Raw genomic sequence first — 17,969 nt, forward strand, 5'->3', positions numbered from 1 at the left:
AATGGAGGTTGGTTTGGAGTGCATTTGAGGGACAATAGGGAGGGTAGCTGGGGTTTAGAGGTGTGGGGATAACTTACAGAGAGCAGCTTGGAGTACTGCTTGCGGGTCCCTAGGGGACGACTTGGGGTGAGGGGCGCCAGTAGGCTCCCTGAGGGGGCGTGGCCTCGGCGAGGGAGGGCTCCACCGCCCTCGAGAAAGAGTGTGCGCACGCGCTCCCAGCTTGTTCGCTCCTGGCGCTCCCGGAGCAAGAAAAATCCAAGACCCGAGCCGGCGCCTGCGCACTTCGTCTCCGCCGCTGCTGTGGTCTCGCGCCCCGCCCCCTGGTCCCCCCACCCCCTAGGCTCGGCTGAGCGGCGGAGGTGGCCGTGCCGCTGGAAGCCGACAGACCCGAGTTAGAGGTGGGGGCGGGGGTCCGTCGCCCGCGGCCGGGCCGGCACTCCCCTCCCACCCTCCCCGCGACCCCCGTTTGGTCCCCACGGCTAACGGTCGCGCAGCCAAACACGGCCCACGGGCAGGGCGCGGAAGGGGAGCAGACGCGCGCCCGGGGACGAGCAGGGCGCAGTGAGGGAGGGGCGCGCCCACTACCCTGGCCGGCCGACACCGACCCCGCCTACCGCTGCGCTGGGACCCTTGGTGAGTAACCAGCCCCGCCTGCGGAGGAAGGGAGGGGACAGGGTGGGGTGAAGGCCTGGAAACGCCGACGGGGCGTACCTGCGCGCGCACCCGCGACCTCTGACCCCGTGGCCTCAGCCCTGACCCCTTCCGACCTGACTGCATCTTTTTTAAACCTCAACCCCTGTTGGCCTTGGCCTCAGTACCTTACGTCAGAGCCCTGACCTAACCATATTCTGGCCTGGTATGATCCTCAACCCCTGTTTTGTTCCCCCTAAATCCAGTCCTGACCCTAGACCCCATTCAGTTCTGTCCTGGGGATCTTTGACCTGACCCTGATCTTTGCCCGACCCCGTCTCATCTCTGAAACATCTTGCCCTATCCTAATGCCCAACACTGACCCCGGTTTCTGTCCTGACCCTTGACTTGTCTGTTCCCTAAACTCTTATCCAGTCTCTGAACCTCTACCAGTCATGTCCTGTCCCCCTAACCCCAATCTGGTCTAGTTCTGTCCTGATTCCTGCCCTCTAACTTCTGTCCTTTCTCTGCACCCTATATGATATCCTCTCCTATATATTCGTGATCTGCATCCTGGCTCACCACCTTTAAATACCCCCGTCTCCTGCCTTGTCCCTGCCCCTGACTCTGTCCTGTTTTTCCCTCTTTTCTATCACCATACTCATTCCTATCCTCATTGTGTCCTGGTCTTTTCCTGTTCCTGACCTCCATCCTGAACCTGCCCTTTTCCCTGTCCCCTCATTTGACCACTGGCTTAGCCTTTCCTAGTCATGTCTGCCCTGCTGTTTTGTCTCTTTCTTGTACTTTTTCTCTGACCCTTGTCCTGAACCCTACCTTATCCCATCCCCTGGCCAGTGTCCTGGCTCATTCCCCATCCTGCCTCTTGACCTCCATCCTGCAATAACACTGGTTCTATCTTGTCCCCTACGCTCCTTCTTGTTCTGTCCCTTCCCATCCCAGCCCCAGGCTGTTCTCCCCCTTACCATGCCCCTCCACCCTGTTCAGATCTTCTTCTTTCCTAATATCCACTTGCCATCCCTTCTGAGCCCAGGACAGGGGTCCCATTATACTGTGCCCGGAACTTGAAGATTCTGCTGTTACCAGGACCTCTGAAGTACGTCCCAAATGCTTCTCTTAGCAAGAGCAAGCAGCCCTATGCACCCTGCGTGGCTAATGGGGGTTTTTGTGTGTGATCTCCCCTACCCCCACCCTAGTGATCTCACATAGAGCTTACATTTCTCTTCCTGCCCCAGGAGGGCATGCAACTGTTCTACGCTGCTGCCCTCTGCAAGTGTGAAAGAATACCCTAAATTATTCAGTGACTCTCTGGGAGTCTGAGAGGTCTGGGTCATGTTTCCAGCCTTGCTGTGTTGGGGACTGCCTCACGTTGGGGGAAGAGTTGAGAAAATATGAAGAGATGGGGGATGCTGGGGTATGTATGAATCTTCTAGGCCATGTTACCCCTATTCCCTGGTCTTGATTCTGGGTGCATGATCCCTGTTTTCCTGGCCTGAAAGAGAAGAAGTCTATTCTAGGCCAAGGCTTCAGGACTTGGTATAGAGGAGGGATGGGGTCAAGGATTCATCCTCCTCCTCTCAGCAGTAAGCAATAAAAATCTTGGTGCTAAGTCCACCCCACCTCTGTGGGGCTTGTCTGTGGGAGAGAAGGCCAGGCAGTCACTGGATGTAAGAATCAGGCCTGTCCAGTAGTAACAGTAACAACAATAATGCAGGGTTCCCCTCATTGTCCGAATCTCCTTGATTCCGAGGATGATGGGGAGAACTTGGATGGCTAGAAGGTAATATGTTACTCAATTAGGTTTCGTTCCTGCATTTCTCACAGAGACTAGTGAGTTTGAATAACAAGATGCCAGACCTATCTTATTTATCCTGAATATCTATCCAAACCTATTGATAACAACACAAGCATTCCTCACTGTCCCAATCTATTTGGTACCTGAATTCTGAGAGGGAGAGCGCCCGAAGTTCAGACAGTGAAACCTACCAAGTTATCTGAAGGTATTTTGTTTTCACATCTTACATAGTGAGTGGGGAAAATTGAGATAATGAAGAATAATGACTTTAACTCAAAAATATATCCAAATCTATGAACTTTCCTGAGCTCCAGGGACAAGAGTTGGGATAGTGAGGGTACCCTGTTATGTAAAGGTTCCTGCATTTTGCCTGGAGAGTAACGAAAGTTCAAGAATGAGGGATACCAGTCGTATCTCAAAAATGTTTCTAAATCCATTCAGTTCTTGCATTTGTATGGTGAGAGTTCAGACAGTTTCTCTGAATGTATTTGGTTCCTGCATTTTTTATGTTGAGAAAGGACAGGTTGAATCATGAGGGAAAACAGCTCTGTTTCAAATATGTCTCATTTGGTGAGCAGGAAGGGTACCGTGTCTAGTTAGCAAGTAGGATTTGGAAGCTGAGGGATACTAGTTCTGTCTCAAAAATGGATCTGAGGCTGGGGGCAGTGGCTCACGCCTGTAATCCCAGCACTTTGGGAGGCTGAGGCTGGTGGATCACAAGGTCAGGAGTTCGAGCCTAGCCTGGCCAAGATGGTGAAACCCCACCTCTACTAAAAATACAAAAATTAGCCGGGTGTGGTGGCAGGCTCCTGTAATCCCAGCTACACGCGAGGCTAAAGCAGGGAACTGCTTGAACCCGGGAGATGGAGGTTGCAGTGAGCCGAGATCATGCCATTACACTCCAGCCTGACAGGGCGAGACTCCGTCTCAAAAAAAAAAAAAAAAAATTGCGTTTGAATACATTTAGTCTCTGATTTTGGATAGCAAGAGTTCAGACAAGTTATCTGAGGAAAAACAACTGTTTCAAATGTATCAAGTGAGACTGAAGGACACTAGCTCTGTCTGGAAAAAATGTATCTGAATGTATCTACTTGATTCCTGACTTCCTGTGGGGAAGAATACTTGTAAGTGTGACAGCCAACATAAACTGAGCTCTTCCCAGGCACTGTTCTGCAGAATCTTTAAATGTATTAACTGATTTAATGCTCACAATAGCCTCGTGAGGTACATACTGTTATCATCATTCCCAATTGACAGAGAGGCACAGAGAGGTTAAGTGACTTGTTCAAGCAGTCACACAGCCAGTAAGTGGCAGAACTGGGTTGAATCCCAGACTCACCATTTACTAGTGATACCAGGGTCACGTGAGGCCCAGGACCCAGCTGGGATGGGGCTTAGAGGTTGGGTCGTCTTCGAGGCTGTTAAAAGTCATGGACCAGGGCAATGATGTGTGCTAGTGACTCTGCCCCATTTGTCTGCCTGGCCCAGGAGGTCCGGTTACCTGCTCTCCCCCAGTTACCCCCACAACAGCCCACCTCTGTGTGAGTGTATTAATTGTTGTTAGTAACAGTCGTTAATGACATGGTGTGTTTCCTTGCACTTTGAAATGCCTTTCAAAGTTACTTGGCCTCCATTGTCTCTGTAACCACCTTTTACCCATTTTACAGATGAGAAGACCTAAGCTTTAAGACACAATCTACATTGCCAGCCAGATTCTCATCCCTCTTGGCTCTGATTTTATTATTGTCCCGCTTCCCAACATCCTTGGTGGCCCACAAGAGGTGGGAGAGGCTGTGGCCGAGAGGACACTCCCCACAGACACTCAATGCCCACCTTACCATTGCCCGCCTCCACCAGCCCCAGGCAGTGAAGGGGGGAGGGCCATGAAAGGGGCCTTTGTGTTCCATGCTGAAAATCTCACACCCAGGAAGAAAGGTGGGCAGGGATAGCGGGAGGCCTTAATAGTGTGAGTCTGGGGCATTGCTGATTCAGAGTGAGCTCCTCTCTAGGCTTGGCCCATCTGCAGCTTTCCTCACTTCAGGTCATGGTGTGGGCTGCTGCAGGGGGCTGGGTGGGGCTTGGGCCCTGAGGTCACAGAGCAGATGGTCCTGAAGGGAGCAAAGGATGTGTGCTGTGTGCCGAGACTGGCCCAGAGCCCAGGTGGTGGTGGTGGTGGTGGTGGTGGTGGTGGTGGTGGTGGTGGTGGGCGGGGAACAGTACATCGTAGGGACTCAAAGCTCTCATTTCCTTCTCTGGCATGAAGCCTAACTCTCTGAAGAAGAGAGACCCAGCATGGATGTGAAGAAGCATGAGCCCCCTTCCCTACTTCTCTTCCCCACTAGCAGGAGTAGCCTCTGTCTGCCTCCCAGCCAGGACCCAGTCCCTGAAAATTCTGATTTCACCTGCTCTTCTGCCACTGTGATCTGAATTGGGCCTCTTCACCTTTCCAAGCCTCAGCTTCTGCATCTATACAATGGCTGTGAGGAGGCTGGGTCTGTGCCATCCTCCTACATTTGTAGGAACCAAGAAGGGTCAAAACCCATAAGTGTTTTGTAGGGCGTAAGTTGTACTTGATTTATTGAGATTATTTCTTCTGGAGCCACAGAAGGATCTTGAGACCTGGCCTCTCCTTAGAAAGGTTGACTTCCTCTGTTCCCAACTTGGGAAACTATTCCCCAGTGAGGGTGGGAATTGCCCCAAGGCCTTCTACCACTGCCTTGCCCTGGGAGGAAAGGGTAGGGGCCTCAGAATGTGATGCTTATTGCCAAGAGACAAAAACCCAGTTTACACCCGAAGCCTCCCATGTACTTTACACCTCTGTGGCCCAGATCCAAGGTGTCCCTTGGGTGGGCAGCGTCTAATCCTCTGGGAATTTGGGCAGTAGGAGAGGCAGCTGCTACTCCCACCACTCTCAGCCCTTCTTCCCAGTTTTCTGCTAAGTGTACGGGGTGAGGAGGCACATGCCTCCATGCCTGGCCAGTTTTTTAAAATTTTTTTTGTAGAGATGGGGGGAATCTCACCATGTTGCATAGTCTGGCCTTGAACTCTTGGCTTCAAGCGATCCTCCCAAAGTGCTGAGATTACAGGCACCAGCTACCCTGCCTGGCCCAGGCTGTCTTAGACATGCTGGGCACCCTGAGTGGACCTGGCCCTGAAACTGCCCCCAGGGGTGACCCTAGTCCTGGTGGCAGACAGGCAAGGGTTAAAAGGTGTGGGCCGGCCTAGTTCCTGGCCAGGTAGGCTGGGCCATTACCTAGTGGGAGGTGGCCAAGGCATCTGCCACTGCTGCTCACTGCCACTACCAGCCGGAGCCAGGGCCTGGTCGAGACAACTATTTTTGAGGTATCTGAGGCTACCCCACAGCACTCTCTGGCATTGGTGAGCACCTGGGAGCAGTGGGCCCAGGGTTCGAGGGGGATGAGGGCATTGGGGAGCTGGGGCAGTGTGTACTGAAGTTCCCTTCGGTAGAGAGCCAGGTCTGTGGAAGAGGCACACCAACAATGCAGGGCACGGTGGCGGGGGGCGGGGGGGCGGTGTGTGGGGGCAGTGAGAATGGAGGGCCTGAGGACAGGGGCAAAGCCCAAAACACCAATTTCCTTTCCTGGCACCGAGCTGATTCCTGGCCGGAAATGGATGAGGAGGAATCGGGGAAAAGAGAAGTATGAGTCCCCCCTTCTCCACCCTATCCCTGCTTCCTTTCCTCCCCCAGGAGTAGCCTCTGTCCTCCCCCAACCCAGGGCCCAGCTCCCCAAGAAAGACCAGCCTGGGCTACTAAGAAACCATTACTCGGGCACCTGCCTGCCTACGCCTGATTTGTTCACTACAGTGGAGGAAGCGGGGGCTCTGGGGAGGGGAATGGCCTAGACATTGAGAGTTTGTATTTGCTCTAATAGTGGCAGGATGTGGAAATGCCCCCCCAAGTGTTGGGGTGCCACCCAGGTGAGGTATCTTGGTTGTAAACAGTCATTACAGCCAGGAATTTCTTTCTCAGCTGTGGTGTCAGAATGGCAGACCTGAAAAACCTGCCGGGCCCGCCTCTGGGTGTGGGGGGTGCCCTCTGCTGCTCTCCTGATGCAGCTCATCCCTGGGATAGGATGGGGGCCATGGGGTCACTGGTGCGGGGAGACCTGGGGTTGGTGTGGGGGTGTGCTGGGGAGGGGTTTGCTGGGATCCCTTTCTCACCATCTAGATGGGGACGAGGCCCCAAGGCAAGTATGCAGAGGGCAGGTGAGCGGAGGCAGAGGCTTAGGAACTGGGTGTGGGGGTGTGGGGCGTTGACTGTGTCTAGCCTGCCCAGTGACCCCATGACTCATGCTCTAACTATGTCCCCCAAGGTCGGGCTGACAGGGAGGAGTTGGGGTTCCTGTGTGGACCCTGTCTGGACTTCTAGGACGCTCTGAGAAACTAGAGAAGAAAGGATTGGCTGGGTGCAGTGCCTCACGCCTGTAATCCCAGCACTTTGGGAGGCTGAGGTGGGTGGATCACCTGAGGTCAGGAGTTTGAGACCAGCCTGGCCAACATGGTAAAACCCCGTTTCTACTAAAAATACAAAATTAGCCAGGCATGGTGGCGTACACATGTAATCCCAGCTACTCTGGAGGCTGAAGTGGGAGAATTGCTTGAACCTGGGAAGTGGAGGCTGCAGTGAGCCAAGATCTTGCCACTGCACTCCAGCCTAAGCAACAGAGCCAGAACCTGTCTCCAAAAAAAAAAAAAAAAGAGAGAATTGAAGCAGCCCAGCATGGGATTGGGACCAATGCTGGCAAGGGGAACCATGGACAGAGTTGGGTTCCTGTGGGGGTGGAGGAAGATTCCAGAGAACCCTGTGAGAGTTCCTTGGGCCTAAATGGGGGCTGGGAAAGTTGGAGCCCCAGTGAGCTGGGATGTCGAGGAACCCCTGCCATGCTGGGAAATGATGAGTGGGGATGTGAATGCCTCTGCCGGGGCCTGGGTTTGTCAAAAGGCTTTAGGGACTGATCCCCACCCCTGCTGTTGAAGGCAGGGCACCACTGCCTCAAGAGAGGGGTACATGCCCTATGAGGCAGGTAGGAGGACTGCAGAGAAACATGACACTTTATAAGCAGCTTGACCTCACCCCACAATATACAGATGGGGAAGGGGCTTGAACCCATGCCTCCTTGGTTGGCTGGGTCTTCCTCACACCAGGCTAACATGTCATGACAAGCTACCGACTTCAAGGTAGGTGATAATGGGAACTCTGTGGCCCCATAAAGCCCTCTCAGTCACCTGCCACCTAGGTTAGGCCAGGTGGTGGGAGGTGATAAGACTCGGCTGCCCTGCTGGGGACTGAGCATGATGTGGAAGGGAGGGAGCAAACTCCAGAGGAGGGGTGGCCAGCCAAGGCAGGCTCCGTGGTCAGCTGAGCCATCGGGCAGAGAAGGAGGCAGGAGGCAGGTGGTTTGTTATTTGCAGCTGTGGACTTTGCTTCTCACAAATCCCAGCAGGAGGACTTCCCTACGCTAGGCTCAGGACAGGCTGTCATGGGGAGAGGAGTTGGAGGGACCCTGGGTCAAGTGAACATTCTCCTTGCTGCACTAGAGCTACAGAATGGAGTTGGGACAAGCACAGACCCACAGATCTGCGCTTGAACCCTGGCTCCACTGCCTCCTCATTCGTTTACTCCGTCTGTTACTCATTCAGCTGGCACCCATTCATTGAGCACTTCTGTGTACAGCCGTGTTCAGGGTGCTGGTGATGCTGATGAAAATGGGACAGATAATGTTTCCTGTCCTCGTCGATGTTCCAGGAGGCACAATCTCTTGTTGGACAACCGTTTATGAGAGGATATAACTGTGGAAGTGATATTTAAGTTCTAGAATGATAAGTGTGATGCAGGGGCTGGGGTGGTGAGAGGTTGAAGAAAGCACTTCAGGCAGCAGCCACAGCCTGGGCAAAGACCCTGAGGCCTGAGGGACCAGGGAGCTTATGAGGAAGTTGGTGGAATTAGAGCGGTTCTCATGAGTGAGAGTGTAGGACCAGAGGGGTGGGCCTGGGTTATGTCTGTGGCTGTGGGCCAGTTATTTCACCTCTGTGCCTGCCTATCCTCATCTCTAAAATGGGAATACGAATCTTTCCGGGTGGCTCTGAAGATTTAGTGTGGCATCATAGGTAACTGTTGCAGGCACCCAGGTGTTGACTGCATGTCCATTGTTGTTATAGTTGGTTGAATCTGTCCCATTAATTCTCCTTCCCCAGGCAAGACTCGTGGCTGTGACCCATGGGCCTCTGAGGAGGCATTGTAAGTCCGCCCAGCTCCCCACTTGCTGTGCTCCCACTCAATGCGAAGGGAACCAGGGCCAAGGTACCAGGGCCAAGTGGGTCCAGACATCCACACGGATTCTGAAAGGGCAGGTCAAGCAGGCACGTGGGGCCCAGGTTACCCCTTATTCCCCGCTGCGGCATGGGAAGCTGGGAAGGGCTGGGGGTTGGGGTATCATGGGACGTGCTTCCTTAATGGCTCCTGTGTGTCACTGCCAGACTTTGTCCAGCTGTCAGCCACGGCCTCTCTACAGCACCAAGATGGAAGTCAAAGGTCAGCTGATCAGCTCTCCTACCTTCAATGCCCCAGGTCAGTGGCTCCTTCCCCTCCTGCTGCCCTCTCCCCTGCTCTGAATCACCACCTGCTTGCTCGGGAAGAGTCAGTCCCTTGCTCCATAGCTGCTCCAGAATGCCCTGGCTGTCCCACTGATCTTTGCTCCCTCTGTGTCCAGCTGCCCTGTTCGGAGAGGCTGCCCCCCAGGTGAAGTCAGAGCGTCTGCGGGGGCTGCTTGACCGGCAGCGGACCCTGCAGGAGGCCCTGAACCTGAAACTTCAGGAGCTCCGCAAAGTGTGTCTCCAGGAGGCGGTGAGGGCCTGGCCCTAGGGTTATCAGGCAGGGAGGTTGGGAGGAGGTGAGAAGCTGGGGGCCCTAGGTAGACAGACTTGGGTGGCAATTCCTCAATCACTTGTCTTGGCTGTAGATTCCCTGTCACCCACTTTCTCCTCAAAGCTCAGCTTAGATATGTTAGAATGAATGAAATATGAGGCTGGGTGCTGTGGCTCACACCTGTAATCCCAGCACTTTGGGAGGCTGAGGCAGGTGGATCACCTGAGGTCAGGAGTTCGAGACCAGCCTGACCAATATGGAGAAACCCTGTCTCTACTAAAAATGCAAAATTAGTCTGGGCACAGTGGCTCATGCCTGTAATCCCAGCACTTTGGGAGGCCAAGGCGGGCAGATCACGAAGTCAGGAGATTGAGACCATCTTGGCTAACACGGTGAAGCCCCGTCTCTACTAAAAATACAAAAAATTAGCTGGGTGTGGTTGTGGGCACCTGTAGTCCCAGCTACTTGGGGGGCTGAGGCAGGAGAATGGCTTGAACCTGGGAGGTAGAGCTTGCAGTGAGCTGAGATCACGCCACTGCACTCCAGCCTGGGCGACAGAGCAAGACTGTCTCAAAAAAAAAAAGCAAAATTAGCTGGGCGTAGTGGCTCACGCCTGTGATCCCAGCTACTTGGGAGGCACTGAGGCAGGAGAATTGCTTAAACCTGGGAGGTGGAGGTTGTGATGAGCCGAGATTGCACCATTGCACTCCAGCCAGCCTGGGCAACAAGAGTGAAACTCCACCTCAAAAAAAAAAAAGAAAAAAAAAAAAGAAAAAAGAAATATGGTAATACAGGCCCACTGTTGACTATTTCAAATCCAACAAACTTCAGAAAACAGGTTCTGTCCAAAATTTGGCAGCACAGTCTGACCTGAACTGGCACAGGGTGATCTGTAGTTTCAGTTTACCCCTCTTACTGTGAATGCCCACAGTGTGCCAGAAATAATACTATAGCTCAGACCATGCAGCCACAGCCCCTGAAGGGAGTTATGTAATACTTAGGATCTCAATAGTGTCCCCTTTATAAAAATGAAACAATTCTGGATTCCAAAGCAGGTTTCCCTGCCTCCCATGCCCACCACCCCAGGGGTTTGGGCCACTGAAGTTTGGGCACACCTGCCTGGTGGAAATACTGGGAGGGGAGTATCATGCATGGGTGCTGAGCCGGGCCAGGCTCCTGGTAGGACTTCTGTGGCTTCTGGGATCATTAATGCTTCACCCCATCCTTCCAACTAACCCTTGGTAGTCTCTGACCCCTGCCTCCCACCAGGAGCTGACTGGCCAGCTGCCCCCTGAGTGCCCACTAGAGCCTGGTGAACGGCCCCAGTTGGTCCGCCGGCGGCCCCCCACAGCCCGTGCCTACCCTCCACCACACCCCAACCAAGCACACCACTCCTTGTGCCCTGCTGAGGTGAGCAGATGGGTGTGGAGAGCAAGAGGGTGGGGAGAGGGGACAGGTACAGAGGAGTAGCCAGGAGGAAGGTGTGGGGAGGGGGGCTTGTGGCCAGGTGAGGGAGCTTGTGGCCAGGTGAGGGAAAGGCTAAGCTGAGAAGGAAAAGGGCTTCTGGAGGTAGGTTCCTGCAATGAGGGAGGATGCTGGTCCCTAACTGTCAGGACAGGCCTCCCACCCTCAGGAAGATGAATCGACCCAGCCCTTCACCCTGACCCGCCCCCTCCCCCAGGTGAATAAGCTCCACCTGTAGGTGAATAGGCCTGAATAGGCTGCAGGAAGTACAGGCCAGCCTCTAGTGGGTTTGGCCCCACCAGGTCCCTGTTCCTGGCCATTTCCAACATTTGGGTGGGCCTGACAGGAGCTGGCTCTTGAGGCCCTGGAGCGTGAGGTGTCAGTGCAGCAGCAGATCGCGGCAGCTGCCCGTCGCCTGGCCCTGGCCCCTGATCTGAGCACCGAGCAGCGCCGGCGCCGTCGCCAGGTCCAGGCAGACGCACTGAGGAGGCTGCACGAGCTAGAGGAGCAGCTCGGGGATGTCCGGGCCCGCCTTGGCCTCCCAGTGCTCCCGCTGCCCCAGCCACTGCCACTGTCCACGGGGTCAGTGATCACCGCCCAGGGAGTCTGCCTGGGCATGCGCCTCACTCAGCTCAGCCAAGGTGAGCATCCCCTGGAGAGGGTGGGAGAGTGGACACTGGCAAATGAACGTGGTAGGGCTGGGATGGCTGAGTGGCCAGTGAAAACCGGGAGGTAGGCACAGCTCAAGTGGCCCAACCCGTGAGAAGAGTTGTGACAAACTGGCTTACCGGAAAGGACAAACTGTGGGAGACTGATGAATATCTGCCCGGACAGTCAGGAACCAAGCTGGGGTGGTCTTGGGCTCTGGTAAAAGCAGATTCTTGGGAAGGGAACAGGATGAGGCGGAAACTGGCCAGAAGGTGGCCCAAGTAGAGGTGCCCACCCAGTGGTGTAAGGGGGCGGCACCCAGGCCTGGGAGTGAGAGGCACACTTCTCCCCCTCTCACCTATAGAGGACGTAGTTCTGCACTCAGAGAGCAGCTCCCTCTCAGAGTCTGGGGCCAGCCATGACAACGGTGAGGACTCCTGTCCCCCAAACCTGCCCCCGACTCCTATGTCCCCTCAGCCCATCCCCTTTATTCATCCGACCACATCCTGCATGATCAGCCCATCCTTTGATGCCCAGCCCCTCCTGTGCTGCTTCAGCTTCTCCTTAGCTATGCTCCATCTTCCTGTAGGTCCCCCATCTTCTTAGCCTCACCCCACCCCAACCCCCAGCCCCACAGCCCCAGAACCTACTCGTCAGCCTTAGCTCCTCCTCAGTCTGCTTAACCTGTCCCAGCACTTTGCCCCTCCCCATGGCCTTGCCCACGAGCCTGTCCTGCCCCCTCTGGGCCCCCCTCATTGAATTCTATCCCACTTGCTCTCTTCCACTCAGAGGAGCCCCATGGCTGTTTCTCTCTGGCCGAGCGCCCCTCACCACCCAAGGCTTGGGACCAGCTGCGGACAGTATCCGGGGGGAGCCCTGAGCGGCGAACCCCATGGAAACCACCCCCATCAGATCTTTACGGGGATCTGAAGAGCCGACGGAACTCTGTGGCCAGCCCCACCAGGTGAGAATGAGCCCCTCCTCCCCTCCGCAGGAGCTGGGAATGGGATAGTAAGCCTGGGCTGGCAGAGGGTCTGCTGGTGGGTACAGTCTCTAACCTAGGCCTGCCTGTCACTGTCTAGCCCCACACGCTCGCTGCCCAGGAGTGCCTCCAGTTTTGAGGGGCGAAGTGTGCCTGCCACCCCAGTCCTCACCCGGGGCGCTGGCCCCCAGCTCTGCAAGTAAGGGGAATCTGAGGGTGGCCTGGAGGATCAGAGGGGAGGGAACCATTAGTTCTCACTGGAAGCTTGAGGACGGCATTATCAAAAGGTGTGGGATCGCTGGGCGCGGTGGCTCATGCTTGTAATCCCAGCACTTTGGGAGGCCGAGGTGGGCGGGTTACTTGAGGTCAGGGGTTCAAGACCAGCCTGACCAACATGGTGAAACCCCATCTCTACTAAAAATACAAAAATTAGCTGGGTATGGTGGGGCATACCTGTAATCTCAGCTACTTGGGAGGCTGAGGCAGGAGAATCGCTTGAACCTGGGAGGCAGAGGTTGCAGTGAGCTGAGATCAAGATTGTGCCATTGCACTCCAGCCTGGGCGACAAGAGCAAAACTCCATCTCAAAACAAAAAAACAAAAGATGTGGGACATGGGAGGCTGGGAGTTAAAAGTGAGCAGGCATCTCGGTGGATAATGGGGTAGAGATTTGGGGCAGAAGCATCAAAGTTTTGAGTATGGGCTTTTCTGTGCATTTTGGACAAGCCATTCTCCTTTTCTGAATCAGTCTCCTCATTTGTGAAATGGAAATAATAGTATCTGCCTTTGAAAAACATGGACATAATAAGTTCTGGTTAACATATACTGAGTGTCTGCCACCTGCTAGGAATTAGTGGCACCAACTCATTCAATCATAATGAGATCCCTGTGAGGTGGGTGCTATTGTTATTCCCATTTTATAGATGAGGCAAATGAGGCACAGAAAGGTTAAGTAACTTGTTAGTAAACTGAAGTCCTGGAGTTTGAGCCCAGGCAAGTTTTACTCTAGAGTCCATGCTTTTAACCATTGTCCTCTTCTGCTTCTGCTTCTTAAACAGAGTGCCTACTTTCCCCAGGCTCTGAACAAAACCAAGTCCCCGGCTTGCATTCTGTGAATGGTGGCTGTTGGGATGGTAGCTTTGGGTGGTTCATACATATGGTTGGATAGAGAATTCAGGCAGGGTTTTACGTGTGGGCCCTAAGGCCTAGGACTCAATCCTGGAGGCCGTGGGAGCCGTGAGAAGGGCCTTAGCATGGGGAGGGGTCAGCTGGATTAGGAAGAGCCCCCTGCCCGGCACCTACTCTGCTAGCCTTTCCTCTGAGTCCCTACACAGATTTACACCTCTCTTGGAGCTAACAGTGCCAGGCCTCCCCCACGCATTTCTACCCCCGACCCCCTAGCCTAGGACAGAACCTCAGCCGCCCTTTACATGTCACTACCTGCCACCTTTATACACACAGCTTCCAACCCTGGGCCCATTTGGAGATGTGAAAGTGAAGGCTCAGAAAGGGGTGGGGTAGGGAGGGCACTGCACGCCTTCTGCCTGATTTTTCTGACCCTATTCCCATGACCCTCGCCTCTCACCTCAGACCTGAAGGCCTTCATTCTCGTCAGTGGTCCGGCAGCCAGGACTCCCAGATGGGCTTCCCCCGGGCGGACCCTGCCTCCGATCGCGCCTCCCTCTTCGTAGCTCGCACCCGCCGCAGCAACAGCTCTGAGGCCCTGCTGGTGGACCGGGCTGCTGGTGGGGGAGCTGGCTCCCCGCCCACCCCTCTGGCTCCCTCTGCCTCTGGCCCCCCAGTCTGCAAGAGCAGTGAGGTGCTGTATGAGCGCCCCCAACCAACCTCTGCCTTCTCCTCCCGCACAGCAGGCCCCCCAGACCCTCCCCGGGCCGCCCGGCCTAGCTCAGCTGCCCCTGCCTCCCGAGGTGCCCCCCGGCTCCCACCTGTGTGTGGGGACTTCCTCTTGGACTATTCCTTGGACCGGGGTCTGCCCCGCAGTGGTGGTGGAGTAGGCTGGGGGGAGCTGCTGCCTGCCGCTGAGGTCCCAGGACCCCTCTCCCGCCGGGATGGGCTCCTCACCATGCTCCCCGGCCCACCACCTGTGTATGCAGCTGACAGCAACAGCCCCCTCCTCCGCACCAAGGACCCCCACACCCGTGCCACCCGCACCAAGCCCTGTGGCCTGCCCCCAGAGGTTGCCGAGGGTCCTGAGGTGCATCCAAACCCTCTGCTGTGGATGCCCCCACCCAGCCGTATCCCCTCGGCTGGTGAACGAAGTGGCCACAAGAACCTGGCTCTGGAGGGGCTGCGGGACTGGTACATCCGGAACTCGGGACTGGCCGCGGGGCCCCAGCGCCGGCCTGTGCTCCCTTCCGTGGGCCCGCCACACCCACCCTTCCTCCATGCCCGCTGCTATGAGGTGGGCCAGGCGCTGTACGGGGCCCCCAGCCAAGCGCCACTCCCACACTCGAGGAGTTTCACGGCGCCCCCTGTCTCTGGCAGGTATGGGGGGTGCTTTTACTGATGGGTAGGGGTCTCTTAAGGCAGATGGCGAAGATATCCAGGCCAGGGAGTGGCTAGTCATGATAGCTAATGCATTGGACCATAAGGAAACTAGCTGCCGTGATGGCACAGGGTCACTACTGCACATGACCTGCATTAGTCCATGGGGTCCTGGTGGAGGGGATCTTGGGCACTGGTAGCAGCAATTCTTTATCAAGTTATAGGCTGAAGATGAGCCTTGAAGCCAGGGTGCTGGGAGGAAGGGACATCTCATGCCCCTTGCCGTTTTCTTCCTTGTTTCTCCATGCCCTGGAGCCTGAAAGTGCTGTCCTGTGCCTGCCTCCACCTCTTTAACGAGCCTCTTTTCCTTTCTTTTTATGTGTCTTGTCTGTCTTTTCCTCTTCTTGTCTTCCCCGCCCTGTCCTCCGGATTCCTGCTACCCCTTCTAAAGATACTACGCGGACTTCCTGTATCCCCCGGAGCTGAGCGCTCGTTTAAGTGACCTGACGCTAGAGGGGGAGCAGTCCTCCAGTTCTGACACCCAGACCCCGGGGACACTGGTCTGACCCCTTCTGATATGTCCCTTGTTGGCTTGGGCACGATTCCAATCTGGGGAGCACATAGCTGACCTCGCTGGGCCCTGGGGTGTGGTTGCTCTGTCCTGAGTGCAGTGCGCCAACCTAATCTTCCAAGGCCCCTGGCTCCCCATAGGCCCAGGAAGGTGTCTGACACCCTGCTTCTTCTCTCACACTGTGCTGGGGACTGGGGGCCCTCAGCCAGCTTAAAAGAGAGAGGATAATGTCATGGGGACCCCAAGCCCCTTCATCCATTTATGTTTACAGTTGTGACTTAGGTATTCACTGTCTTCCTCCAACACTAGACGTTTTATAAAAGGGAAACTTGATCTCATCTGGTTGGGTTCATTCCTGTTCCCATGCCCAACCGGGTTCCATTCAGTAACCCCCTCCATAAAATGGACCATATCGGGTCTCAGGGCCATTTAGGGCAGCCAGGAGACTCTGGTGTGAACAGAAATCCCTGCCATGCATCGCCAGGGCAGTTGTTGGGGCATTGGGCTCTCTGCCCACGCTTGGAAGGACTGCAGTCTGGGTGGGATGCCTGAAGGAGTCCAACCCCGTCTGTGCCCATGGCCTCTGCCCTGACCACCCCCAGTCAGGAGGCCCCACAGGAGGGGCAAAGGGCAGAGCCATCAGGTGTGCCGTGTCCTGGGATCCTGTGGGGGTTGAACCTGGCATCTACCAGACCTGGCACCGGTAGATGCCAGTAAAATCCTCAGGTGAGGTCTGGCTACAGGCTGCGGGCCACGGGCCGCTCACCACTCACACCTTCCTTGGCTTTCCTTCCATCCACCCCCCCCCCTTTTTTTTTCTTTTCCTCGAGACGGAGTCTTGCTCTGTCGCCAGGCTGGAGTGCAGTGGCACAATCTCAGCTCGCTGCAACCTCCGCCTCCTGGGTTCTCCTGCCTCATCCTCCTGAGTAGCTGGGATTACAGGCACACGCCACCACACCCAGCTAATTTTTGTATTCTTAGTAGAGACAAAGTTTCACCATATTGGCCAGGTTGGTCTTGAACTCTTGACCTCATGATCTGCCCACATTGGCCTCCCAAAGCACTGGGATTACAGCCGTGAACCACTGCACCCAGCCCCCATCCACCACTTTTTAAGCAAACCCACACAAATTGTGTTTTCTATGATACCTGTCTGTGACTTTCGGAGCTGGGGGTTCCCCTACCCCCTTTTCCTGGTGTTAAACTTTTCTTTTTATACCAGTGGATCTGGGCCCAAGACATTATCCACACTGGAAGGGGATTTGTATAATAAATGTGTAAACTGAACCCATGTGTTGCTGCTGCTCTTATCTGCCTCACCTTGAGGGCCCACACCTCTAGTCAAGACCAGATAATATATTTTTACAGGAAAAAAACATACCTTGGGAATAGCCTGTGATAGTGTCATCTGTTTTTTTTTTTTTTTTGAGACGGAGTCTCACGCTGTTGCCCAGGCTGGAGTGCAGTGGCGCGATCTCGGCTCACTGCAAGCTCCGCCTCCTGGGTTCACACCATTCTCCTGCCTCAGCCTCCTGAGTAGCTAGGACTACAGGCGCCCGCCACCGCGCCCGGCTAATTTTTTGTATTTTTAGTAGAGACGGGGTTTCACTGTGGTCTCGATCTCCTGACCTTGTGATCCGCCCGCCTCGGCCTCCCAAAGTGCTGGGATTACAGGCTTGAGCCACCGCGCCTGGCAGTGTCATCTGTTTTGACTTTACTTGCTTTGTGATGTGGGGCAACTTCTTTGCCTGTCTGCACTCAGATTTCTAGCCAACCTCAAACAATAACTCTTGGTAATATAAATGATGATAACAAAGACTCTGTCCTTAACCTCCCTATGCATTGTTTTTAATTTTTTTTTTTTTGAGACAATGTCTCACTGTGTTGCCCAGGCTGAAATGTAGTGGCGCAATAACGGCTCACTGCAGCCTTGACCTCCCGGACTCAATCTTCCCACCTCAGCTGCCTGAATAGCTGAAACTACAGTTGTGCACCACACCATACCCACTAATTAAAAAAAAAAAAGTAGGCTGGGCGCGGTGGCTCACGCCTGTAATCCTAGCACTTTGGGAGGCCAAGGTGGGCAGATCACGAGGTCAGGAGATTGAGATCATCCTGGCTAACACAGTGAAACCTCGTCTCTACTAAAAATACAAAAAATTAGCTGGGCGTGGTGGCACATGCCCATAATCCCAGCTACTCGGGAGGTTGAGGCAGGAGAATCACTTGAAGCCAGGAGGCAGAGATTGCAGTGAGCCGAGATCACGCCACTGCACTCCAGCCAGGGTGACAGAGCAAGACTCTGTCTTAAAAAAAAAAAAAAAAAAAAAAAATTGTAGCGATGGGGTCTCATTATGTTGCCCAGGTTAGTCTGGGACTCCTCGGCTTGAGCAGTCTTCCCGCCTCAGCCTCCCAAAGTGCTACCATGCCCAGCTTTTTGAGACAGGTTCTCACTGTTGCCCAGGTTGGAG

At 54.8% G+C, this 17,969-nt stretch overlaps 1 protein-coding gene across 11 annotated transcripts; it reads left to right on the plus strand.

Annotated features, from left to right (window-relative positions):
- Positions 1-331: 331 nt before the first annotated feature.
- CCDC120 (coiled-coil domain containing 120) lies at positions 332-16,785 on the plus strand. 11 transcript variants are annotated; one of them, XM_045383632.3, is made up of 11 exons: positions 332-633; positions 8,660-8,824; positions 8,942-9,032; positions 9,175-9,308; positions 10,599-10,739; positions 11,140-11,434; positions 11,806-11,868; positions 12,231-12,405; positions 12,524-12,622; positions 14,013-14,927; positions 15,379-16,785. In XM_045383632.3, the coding sequence occupies exons 3-11, from the start codon at positions 8,984-8,986 to the stop codon at positions 15,491-15,493; spliced, it is 1,986 nt and encodes a 661-aa protein (XP_045239567.2). In that variant the 5' UTR covers positions 332-633; positions 8,660-8,824; positions 8,942-8,983; the 3' UTR covers positions 15,494-16,785. The 11 variants fall into 11 exon arrangements, with proteins under 11 accessions (XP_045239567.2, XP_045239564.2, XP_073886162.1 ...); XM_045383629.2 differs by having other exon boundaries at positions 8,660-8,702; XM_065538141.1 differs by lacking the exon at positions 332-633 and adding an exon at positions 5,725-5,821.
- The last annotated feature ends 1,184 nt before the right edge of the window (positions 16,786-17,969 follow it).

Source organism: Macaca fascicularis, chromosome X (genome assembly GCF_037993035.2).
Source record: "Macaca fascicularis isolate 582-1 chromosome X, T2T-MFA8v1.1".
NCBI classification, from domain to species: Eukaryota; Metazoa; Chordata; class Mammalia; order Primates; family Cercopithecidae; genus Macaca; species Macaca fascicularis.

What these genes read in the sequence shown, in the direction of transcription:
- CCDC120 (XM_045383632.3), top strand. Translation starts at nt 8,984, where the DNA reads ATGGAAGTCAAAGGTCAGCTGATCAGCTCTCCTACCTTCAATGCCCCA. An exon ending in TCTGTGGCCAGCCCCACCAG is followed by an intron (nt 12,406 to 12,523) that starts GTGAGAATGAGC and finishes GTCACTGTCTAG; the next exon opens with CCCCACACGCTCGCTGCCCA. An exon ending in GCGCCCCCTGTCTCTGGCAG is followed by an intron (nt 14,928 to 15,378) that starts GTATGGGGGGTG and finishes CCCCTTCTAAAG; the next exon opens with ATACTACGCGGACTTCCTGT.